This window comes from Cannabis sativa, chromosome 4 (assembly GCF_029168945.1).
Source record: "Cannabis sativa cultivar Pink pepper isolate KNU-18-1 chromosome 4, ASM2916894v1, whole genome shotgun sequence".
Classification (NCBI taxonomy): domain Eukaryota; kingdom Viridiplantae; phylum Streptophyta; class Magnoliopsida; order Rosales; family Cannabaceae; genus Cannabis; species Cannabis sativa.
The window spans coordinates 72,106,822-72,118,052 of NC_083604.1; the positions used below are offsets into that span (position 1 = coordinate 72,106,822).

At 36.2% G+C, this 11,231-nt stretch overlaps 1 protein-coding gene across 1 annotated transcript; it reads right to left on the minus strand.

Annotated features, from left to right (window-relative positions):
• Positions 1–8,398: 8,398 nt before the first annotated feature.
• Positions 8,399–9,994, minus strand: LOC133037132 (uncharacterized). Its single transcript, XM_061113964.1, has 2 exons — positions 9,719–9,994; positions 8,399–8,833 (listed from the first exon to the last, which is right to left on the minus strand). The coding sequence occupies exons 1-2, from the start codon at positions 9,992–9,994 to the stop codon at positions 8,399–8,401; spliced, it is 711 nt and encodes a 236-aa protein (XP_060969947.1).
• Between the last annotated feature and the right edge of the window lie 1,237 nt (positions 9,995–11,231).

Sequence of the window (11,231 nt, forward strand, 5' to 3'; positions counted from 1 at the left end):
GTTTAATTTGGGCAGGTTATTCGGGTTGGATAGTTTACGAAAATTTTTATACACCCCTAGTATAAATCAGAGGCTTATCGAGTTTTGGTTAGTTTTAATAATTTATGGTTTTCTTTCTTTTTTCTTTTTTCTTTTTTAGAAAGATTTAAATAATTAATAGATAATTTATGTTTTATTCATATTTTTGTGATTTTGTTTTGTATGTGATATTTATATGGGTTGGAAAGTCGTCTCTATTTCTTCAAAGACTAAAGCTTATAGGATATTTGAAATTAAATGTGGATGTTGCAATAGATACCCAATCCCGAAAAATTGGAGTAGGAACTAGTCTTTTCCCAACCCCTCTTCTTCTTCTTCTGTTTTTTTGTAATGGTCATTTGGCAGAGTAGTGATTGAACCCTTTCTCATCATTGTCTCTGATCTTCAATATCTCAACTATTACTATTATTGATGGTCGGTGTTGTTCATTGTCACTAGCTACTTACAAGTACATATATAGTATTGTTATTGTTTTTAATGATTTATGTTTTGTTTAGTTAATTTTGTTCGTATAAGTAATAAGTTGTAATATTGACAGGTTCATCAAATCCAAGAGTACTTTATAAAAAAGTTTTTTTATATATATAAATATACATAAATAATTTTAATTTCTTTAATAAAAGTAGAGTTTCATTTGAGTATTTGGAATGTTTTTTTTTTTTTATTTTTTTTTATAAAATATTCACTGATATTTTATATTGGATATTTTTGTATGGAGATTATTCAGTTATTTAAGTAGATAATGTAGAGAGTTTTAACGTCAGACAAGCAGAAGTTGTAGTGTTAATGGTTGCTCTTGATTGGTCACTTACTCTTGGGTTATCTATTAGTGTTGTAAATTCTCCTACAACACAAACTCAACACAAACACATGCACAGTAATGCACTTAAACCAGATACAAAATCAGAAAGGAATTAAACATAAACCAGACAAGAATTAATGCAGAAAAACAGAGAAAATAAGAAAATGAGACAATAATTTTTATCCTGGTTCGGATCTCAATGTGAGTCCTATTCCAGCTCTCCCCCAAGGAGTATTTCCACTATTAAATGTTGATTACAGGCACCAATTCTTTGATCTTCAATCAGAGTAGCTAACAGAGAGAAATCTACTCTCAAACCTCCATGATTGACAGGTTAGAACACCATGAATACCATGGTTCATAACCTTCAAGAGCAGCAGTCCTTTACTCTCTCCCTCTCGATACAATTCTCTCTCTTTCTCACTTTCTCACTCTGATTCCTCCTTTTCTTATTATTACAAAATGATTACAAGATAGAGTTTATATAGATTAGATAACAACTCATTAAACCAAGCCTCTAACCAACTGACAGTTCAAACTGACATTACTGTCACAGCTAACTAACTCTAACCAACTTTAACTAACAGTCACAACTGAAAGCAGAAACAAGATTTGGTTTTCTATGAATTACACCACAATCTCCACCTTAATTCTTAGAAAACTAAAGATCAACACACTTGGGGGAGTGAACCTGAAAGATTACACAGGTCCAAAGTTGAGCAAGTCCATGAAATGCTTGAACTTGCTCACTGGCAGCACCTTAGTTCCTGCATCAGCAGGATTCTCATCACTGGGAACTTTTTCCAATTCGATTTCTCCAACTTCTATTTTGTCCCTAATCCAAAACATTCTAATGTCGATGTGTTTGGATCTCTCATGGTAGACTGGGTTCTTGCTCAAGTGAATAGCAGATTGACTATCTGAAAATACTGAGACTTTCCCTTTTAACATGTTAATTTCTTGCAGAATGCCCTTGGTCCATGTTGCTTCCTTGAAGGCCTCTGTTATGGCCATAAACTCGCCTTCAGTAGTTGACAAGGCAACAATAGGTTGCAGCTGAGATTTCCAGTTTATACAACATGAATTTAACTGGAAACAATAGCTTGTAATTGACTTTCTGGTGTCCTTGTTTGATGCATAATCAGCATCAACAAATCCTTCTAGCTTCAATGTACTACCAGTCTTTTCAAACTTCAAACCATAGTTTGAGGTTGTTTTTAGATACCTTAAAAGCCATTTTAAACCAGTCCAATGATCCTCACCAGGATTGGACATGAACCTACTCAAAGTGCTAACAGCATAAGTTATGTCAGGCCTTGTGCTTATCATAGCATACATGACACTTCCTATGGCTTTGGCATAAGGAGTTTCTTCCATCCTTTTTCTTGCTTTTTCATCCTTTGGAGATTGTTCAGTTGTGAAAACAAAGTGGCCAGCTAATGGAACTTGAGTCTCTTTTCCATCCTCCATGTTAAACCTTTTAATGACCTTCTCAATGTAAGATTGTTGTGTAAGCAGTAGCCTCTTTTCCTTCTTGTCTCTTTTGATTTCAATGCCAAGTATCTTCTTAGCAGTTCCCATGTCTTTCATTTCAAACTCACTATTCAGTACATATTTCAGTTTGCTTATTTGATTTTGATCTTTACCCATGATAAGCAAGTCATCAACATAGATTAGCAGGAAAGTTGCAGCTTGTGAGTTTAGGTTGGTGAAATACAAGCAAGTGTCATACTTGGATCTGATGTAACCAACTTTAGTGACTACAGAATCGATTTTCTTGTACCATTGCCTTGGGGATTGTTTCAGGCCATATAATGACCTTTTCAATAGACAAACCAGTTCTCCTTCTTTAGATTCCACCTTGAAACCTTCAGGTTGTTCCATATATATAGTTTCTTCAAGTTTACCATTCAAAAATGCAGTTTTTACATCCATTTGTTGTATATCCCAGTCAAGCTGAACAGCAATGGCAATCATCATCCTTATTGTCTTCATCTTGACAACTGGAGAGAAGATTTCTAAATAGTCTACACCTTCAATTTGTGTGAATCCTTTTGCAACTAATCTAGCCTTGTATATCTTTGGTTCATCTTTAGTCAAACCATCTTTTTCTCTAAAAATCCATTTACATCCAACTACTTTCTGTCCATCTGGTTTTATTACAACAATCCATGTTTTGTTCTTCTTTAGTGAGTTTATCTCTTCATTCATTGCTGCATTCCATTTCTTTGAGAGCTTACTGTTGATTGCTTCTTGGTAGCTTCTGGGTACATCTTCATTTGATTCTTTTGCTATAGCAAGAGCATAAGCAATTATATCAGCTTCTCCAAATCTGGCAGGGGGCTTTATTTCTCTCCTTGTTCTATCTCTGGCCAGTTGATAGTTCTCCAAATTTTCAGATTGGTTATCTTCCTCTATGTCTTGATCAGTCCCATCTAGGATTTTAAGATCTCCACTGGTGTGCTGCAATGGCTCCACCTCGATTTCTATCTTGGGCTGAGAGTTATCACCTGAAACAGTAGGAAGAATACCTTTCTCATTTCTTTTAAAGGGAAAATCATTTTCATTGAAAATAACATCTCTACTAATCAAAATTTTATTATTTTCAATTGAAAGTAGTCTATAGCCTTTGACACCAACTTGGTATCCAAGGAAAACACATTTGACAGACCTCTTTCCTAGTTTGTCTTCTACTGTATGTGCATATGCAGCACAACCAAATGATCTTAAGTGCATTAAGGAGGGAGGCTTACCATTCCATAACTCTTCAGGAGTTTTTAAATCAATGGCTCTACTAGGACTTCTGTTTATTAGATAACAAGAAGTGTATAGAGCTTCTCCCCAATACTTCTTAGGCAGACCAGAATCGAGTAGGACACATCTCACTTTGTTCAGAAGTGTCCTATTCATTCTTTCAGCAACCCCATTCTGTTGGGGATTTTTAACAACAGTTCTATGTCTTCTAATACCTGTTTCTACACATAACTCATCAAACTCATCATTAATAAACTCAAGACCATTGTCAGTTCTCAAAGATTTAACCCTTTTATCAGTTTGATTCTCAACAAATATTTTCCAATTTCTAAACTTATTAAGACAATCATTTTTCTGTTTAAGCAAGAAAACCCATACCTTTCTGCTGTAATCATCTATAACAGAGAGGAAGTATTGATTTCCTCCAGGTGTTTTCACCCTACTTGCACCCCAGAGATCAGCATGAAGGTATTCCAGAACCTGTTTTGCTCTATAGTTGCTTCTTGAGAATTTAATCTTATGTTGTTTGCCCTGTACACAAATCTCACAAAAGGGTAAGTTTGTATGAGTATAATTTGACAATATACCTTGCTTAGATAGCTCCACTAATCCTTGCTCACTGATATGCCCCAATCTGGCATGCCAAAGCTTGGAATCGATTTTTCCTTTGGTGACTGCAGCAGCTTGTGCAGGGGTCATGGTTTGTCCATCTAGAAAATACAAACCATGTTTCTTGATGCCCTTCATGACAAGTAAAGACCCTTTTGTTATTCTCATAGTCCCTTTACCAGTCTTGTACTCGAACCCTTCATCATCAAGAGTACCAAGAGAAATTAAATTTCTCTTCAGATCAGGAATGTGCCTAACATTTCTTAGTGTCTTGATAGTGCCATCATAGCTTCTGATGGCAATGGTACCAATACCAACAACTTGACACTTGTGGTCATTTCCCATCATGACTTTTCCACCATCAATTTGAGAATAGTCAATAAACCAGTCTTTATTTGGACTCATGTGGTAAGTACAGCCACTGTCAAGAATCCATTCATCATTGTCCCTTTGATCTGAGCTAGTGTATGCATCTCCTAACTTTGAAGATTCACCTTGTTCCTTGATCACAATAAAAATATCACCATCTGAACTATAGTGATCATCAACTGCTGCATTTGAATCGTTTCCTTTATCCTCTTCATCTTTGTGTTGCTTTTTCTTGTCCCTTAGCTCCCAGCAGTTTTTGATCAAGTGACCAACCTTGCCACAGTGATGGCATTTCCTTGTTTCCTTTGGTCTTGATTTTGATCTTGAGTTTCCCTTGTGTCTTGAGTGATTTCTAAACTTTGATTGATCCCTAAATCTGGAATTTCCTCTTCTTGGTTGTCTTCCTCGAATCATCAAGGCTTCATCATTTCTGGTTTCTTGTTTTGCAGCCTTTTGCCAGTTGAGTTCTGCATCTCTTGATCTTAGAGTGCTCATTACATCTTCAAGCGTGAGAGTATCTCTACTGTACATTATAACAGTTCTCATCTCCTTGAACTGATCTGGCAGAGCATTTAGAATTATCACAGCTTGATCCTCCTCCTTGATTGTTTCTCCCATATTTGTTAGGGAGAGAACAATTCTGTTGAGATCATCCAAATTTTGTTCCAATGGAACAGTGGCATTCATCTTGAATCCATAGAATTTTCCTTTCAAGAAGATTTTGGTGGCTGTCGATCTTGCCATGTACAGTAACTCAAGCTTTTTCCAGATTCCCAACGCTGTTTTCTCCCCTATAACTTGTCTTAAGACATTGTCAGCAAGATTCATGATGATAGCAGATCTTTCTTGCTTCATTATGGTTTCAACTTCACCTTTCTTGGTTGTATCTTCTTCCTTCTCAGATTTTTCAATCCTATCTTCCAATGCATAATCCAGTTTCTAATAGATTAGAATTGCCATCATCTTTTCTTTCCAAAGACTGAAATCCCCCGAGCCATCAAATCTTTCTAAGTCAAATCTGGTTGATGAAGAAGCCATTGATCAACCTTTCTTGATTCTTGTCCGACTTGGTGTTGAGTCTTGGACCTTCCAAGAACCTAACTCTGATACCACTGTTGTAAATTCTCCTACAACACAAACTCAACACAAACACATGCACAGTAATGCACTTAAACCAGATACAAAATCAGAAAGGAATTAAACATAAACCAGACAAGAATTAATGCAGAAAAACAGAGAAAATAAGAAAATGAGACAAGGATTTTTATCCTGGTTCGGATCTCAATGTGAGTCCTATTCCAGCTCTCCCCCAAGGAGTATTTCCACTATTAAATGTTGATTACAGGCACCAATTCTTTGATCTTCAATCAGAGTAGCTAACAGAGAGAAATCTACTCTCAAACCTCCATGATTGACAGGTTAGAACACCATGAATACCATGGTTCATAACCTTCAAGAGCAGCAGTCCTTTACTCTCTCCCTCTCGATACAATTCTCTCTCTTTCTCACTTTCTCACTATGATTCCTCCTTTTCTTATTATTACAAAATGATTACAAGATAGAGTTTATATAGATTAGATAACAGCTCATTAAATCAAGCCTCTAACCAACTGACAGTTCAAACTGACATTACTGTCACAACTAACTAACTCTAACCAACTTTAACTAACAGTCACAACTGAAAGCAGAAACAAGATTTGGTTTTCTATGAATTACACCACAATTAGTTTGTTTGAATTTGATGGATTAGCACTGATTTTAGTTTTTTTTTCTAGATTTTCTTTTTGTAATGAGATTGGCTCTTTATTAGATTATCTTGCTAGTTTATTATCCAATTTTTTTGAAGCATGTCTAATATATGTTCTTCATTTGGCTAATGTGGTTATAAATGAATTAGCAACTCGCACACTCATAATAGATAACAAATTAGTTTGGATGAATAATTTTTCATCATTCCTCTATAATTCTATGATTGTATGAACCTATCAATACTAAGCACTATCTGAAAGCAACTGAAACAAAAGTCTCTAAGGCTTGTAAAGGTTAAGCCAATAGAGAAGAACTTCCTTTATTTATAGAGAGTGAGTATAGAGAGGAGTAACAAACTAAAAGAGAGTACAATTAAGAAATACAATCGAATTAGTTGGACACTTAGGTACAAAACAGTGACAAGTAACATAACTAATTAACTGTAGAAGTTAGTTGCTTGTCATCCCCCCTCAAGCGGAACGTTATGATGCACACTTGAAGCTTGGTTTTTAAATAGTTGAATCTCTCTTTAGTGGCTTTGTGAGTATGTCAGCTGTTTGGTCAATTGAAGGCACAAAATGTACTTCAAGTTCTTCCGCCAATGTCTGATCGCGTACGAAATGCAGATCTATTTTAATATGTTTTGATCAGGCGTGAAACACTGGTTTGCAGCAAGGGATGTAGCCCCTTAATTATCAACCCAGATTATAGGAGCATATGGTAAAGTGACGTGCAACTCAGACATAGCATATCATAGCCATTTCACCTCTGCTGTTGTGTTGGCCAAAGCTCTAAACTCACTCTCTGTGCCGCTCCTGGCAATAATGTTTTGCTTTTTGGCTGACCAGGAAATGAAATTTCCCCTAGAAACACTACATAAGCACCAATAGAGCGCCTGTCATCAAGGGAGCTTGCCCAATCAACATCAGAATATGCATGAAGACATAGTTGTAGGGCAAGTCTGAGATGAATTCCTTCATGTATCGTGCCTTTCAGGTATCGAAATAACCTTTTACATGCTTCCCAATGAACTGCTGTGGGAGCATGAATGAATTGACTAAGCTTGTTCATAATGAAAGTAATGTTAGGTCTAGTTAGTGTTAAGTACTGCAAGGCACCTACTGTACTTTAATACAGGGTATGATCTGCAAATGGTTCTCAATTGTCCAATGTTAGGACATGGGCAGAGCTTGTAGGATTTGAAGTAGGTTGGCTTCTTCCATGTTCAGTTTTGTAAGGAGATCTGTTATGTATTCAGACTGAGATAAATGCATGCCAGTGGAGTTTCAAAGCACCTAAACTCCTAGAAAGTAGTGTAGAGATCCCAAATCTTTAAGAGAGAATTCTTTGTTGAGTTCTTGTATGAGTTGACTGATGCTAATCATGTTGGGGCCTGTGATCAATATGTCGTCGACATAAACAAGAAAAATTATGAGATGGGGGCCTGATCCATAGACAAACATACAGGAATCAGCTCTTGAAGCTTTGAATCCTTTGCTGAGAAGTGTGTTTTTTAGTTTCTCGTTCTAGGCCCTAGGTGTCTGTTTTAAGCAGTAAATAGCTTTGTTCAGTTTGCAAACATAATTTGGTTTCGTTTTATCTTCGAACCCTGGTGGTTGTTTCATGAAAACTGTCTCAGTTAAGGTGCCATTGAGAAAGGCGTTAGATACATCCAACTGAGTAACTTTCCATTGGTAGGAGATAGCAAGAGTGAGGATAATTCAAATTGTTGCTGGCTTTACCACTGGACTGAAGGTTTCAGAGTAGCCTATGCTATGAGTTTGATGATAACCTTTGGCAACCAACTTGGATTTGCACTTAGAAGGAGTGTCATCAGCATTTAGTTTCACCCTGTGGACCCACTTGTTGCCTACCACATGCATATCTGGTCTGTAAGGTACAAGAGTCCATGTGCCATTTTGGACTAAGGCAAAAAATTCTTCAGTCATAGCACCATGCCACTTGGGATCTTCTAGAGCTTATTTGAGAGAGGTTGGTTCTTTGGGTAGAAGTGATTCTAGTAGAGGGTATTTGATGGCAAGATATGCTTTGTATTTATGGATGCCAGACTTGGCTCTAATTTGCATGGAGTGAGTATCGGTTGTTGGTTTTAGTTGAAGTGGCTGGTTTTGAGGTGTAGTATTTGGTGGGAGTGGGGATTAGTTCTGGAGGTGGCATTGTATGGTTAGGGGTAGGATGTGGTTGACTGAGGTTGGGGGTTGGGTTAGGGACAGGGTTAGATAGCTGGTTTTTGGGATGAGGAGGAGGTTGTGTGAAGTAACAAGTAAGGATAGGTGCAGAAGGTGGCCTTATGGTTTGTTGGTTGAGGCTAGGTGGTGGGACAAAGGTTCTATGACTGACACCAGTAGAAGTAGAGCAGTTGGTAGTAACCTTATTTAGCATAGTAGGCAGGTGAACAGCAGATTGTTCCTCATTGACGCAAGGATAAGTAGCATTAGGTGTTGTATTGAAAGTTGCAGAAGCAAAAATTTGAGAATGTTGTGAGTTTACCTGTGGTGATGTTGACTTTGATTAGGCTGGAAACTCCTCTTCATTGAACACCACATTTTGAGCAACATAGACCTTGCCTGTTTGGTTTTCACACAAGTATCATTTGTGTTGAAATGAGCATCCCACGAAAATGCATTTTTTAGACTTCATGGTCGTTTTGTGTTGCTGGTATGGCCTGAGATAGGGAAAATAGGTGCGACCAAACACCTTGAGGAATCCATAATCTGGCTATTTATGAAACACGCATTGGTAGGGTGACATGTTGTCAAGAACAAGAGTTGGTAGCCCGTTAATGACAAATATAGCATGTTGAAAGGCAAACCACCAATAGGAGAGATCTAAACCAGCCTGTGCAAGTAAGGACATTCCTGTTTCATTGATATGTCTATGCTTGCGTTCAACTCTGCCATTTTACTCGTAATCATGAGGACATGAGTGCTGAAATTGAACACTGTTAGCTGCTAGAAATGAGGCAAAACTTCTGTATTCTCCTCCCCAATCAGATTGAACCTTTTTAATGGGAAGGGAGAATTGTTTTTCAACTAGCACTTTGAATTGTAGGAAGGTAAGATATGCTTAGGATTTCAAGGTGAGTGGAAAAATCCAAGTGAACTTATTGAAATCATCTAGAAAATGAATATAGTACCTATAACCTTCCTTGGATGAGACATGTAAAGGGCCCTAAAGATCAGTGTGAATCAATTCTAAGGGAAAGGATGCTCTACTAGATGACACAAGATAGAATAACTTGTGACTTTTGCCTCTCTTGTAGGCATCACAGAACTTAAGTTCTTTGAGGGTGCCTGTGTGATTAACATTAAACAATATTTTAGCAAGTGTATTGGGGCCAGGATGGCCCAACTTTGAATGCCAAATGTTTATAACCTGAGTAGTGTTAACAGTAAAAGCAGTAAAAGAGACATCAGTACTAGTAGAATTGTATTCTTTATTGATTTTAGAATTGGTACAAGGGTTGGAGACTATATTTGTAGTCATTTTATTACTAACATTATTACATTCAGTAACAGAAAGAGATTTGGACTCCTTAGTGGCTAGTAGGCATTGAATCTGGACTAGTGTTCTTGTGGTGGGTTGAGTGAGCAGATACAGTCCATTTTTGACTCTTTCTTTAAGTAAGACCCTCCCTATTTTCTTGTCCATCACAAAACAGCAAGTTGAGTGAAATTTTAGGAAAACACTATTATCTTTGGTGAGTTTCCAGACACTAACAAGATTTTTTGTGATTTGTGGAACTTTTAAGCACTATGGATATGGTCATGATACCATGTATGAACCTATCAATACTAAGCACTATCTGAAAGCAATTGAAATAAAAGTCTCTAAGGCTTGTAAAGGTTAAGCCAATAAAAAAGAACCTCCTTTATTTATAGAGAGTGAGTACAGAGAGGAGTAACAAACTAAGAGAGAGTACAACCAAGAAATACAGCCGAATTAGTTGGACAGTTAGGTACAAAACAGTGACAACTAACATAAATAATTAACTGTAAAAGTTAGTTGCTTGTCCATGATGTATTAAAATTTTATTATCTCAATGAAATTTCATTGTTCAAGAAAAAAAAAATTATTCATTTATAATTCTATGTAATTAATCTTTTTATTTTTCAAGTGGAAGCTTATAGTTTATAAGGTAGACTTATTTGGTGCTATTTTTTCATTTTAATTAATTTTTTTGTCTAGTTATCCAAAAAATCAATTGAGTGATGTAGCAAGAAAAAGAACGACACGTGGTAAGGAACAATTGGTCGGTATGTTACTGGATATGAGGAACGAAGTTAGTCGGATAGTTTGGGAAACAGAGAAATACAATGTACTATATATGTTAGTACAATATACTATGTTAGAATTGTTGAATAAACAAGGACAATCCAAGATTTATGTCGAGCAGGCATCCAAGCAGTTGGAATAAACTGACTAATTAACGTTACCGACTAGCGAGGATTAATCTGATTCTTCTTAAAGAATATCAGATTGCGACAATCTCGACGGACCATCCAACCAGTATAATGGACTCATTCTAAATCCACGAAATTAATTTAACAATCTCTGAAGACCAGGTCATTATGAGTACCCAGAATCATGAGATTAAGAAAATAATCAGTCTTTAATGAATATTTTGTAATTAATATCATTTATCTATAATCTTATAAATAGTGAGTATTAAAGTAGACCATTACTGTAAAATTAGAGTAGAACCTCTATAAATTTTTGATATGGTTTATTTGCTTGCAATAATTTTATATTCAATACTTTTATAATTATAATATTAACTCCTTGTTGTTGACTAAAAATTCAATCTAACACTTTCCAAGTTAATTCTTTCAATGGTTGGTCTCTCTTAAGGGTATAAAAACTGTTGAAACAGTTGATGATGTTGGTT

Coding starts and splice junctions, on each gene's coding strand:
- LOC133037132 (XM_061113964.1), bottom strand. CDS start 9,994: ATGGACAAGAAAATAGGGAGGGTCTTACTTAAAGAAAGAGTCAAAAAT. Junction 8,834..9,718: donor TTACTGTTAACACTACTCAG/GTTATAAACATT, acceptor ACATCACCACAG/GTAAACTCACAACATTCTCA.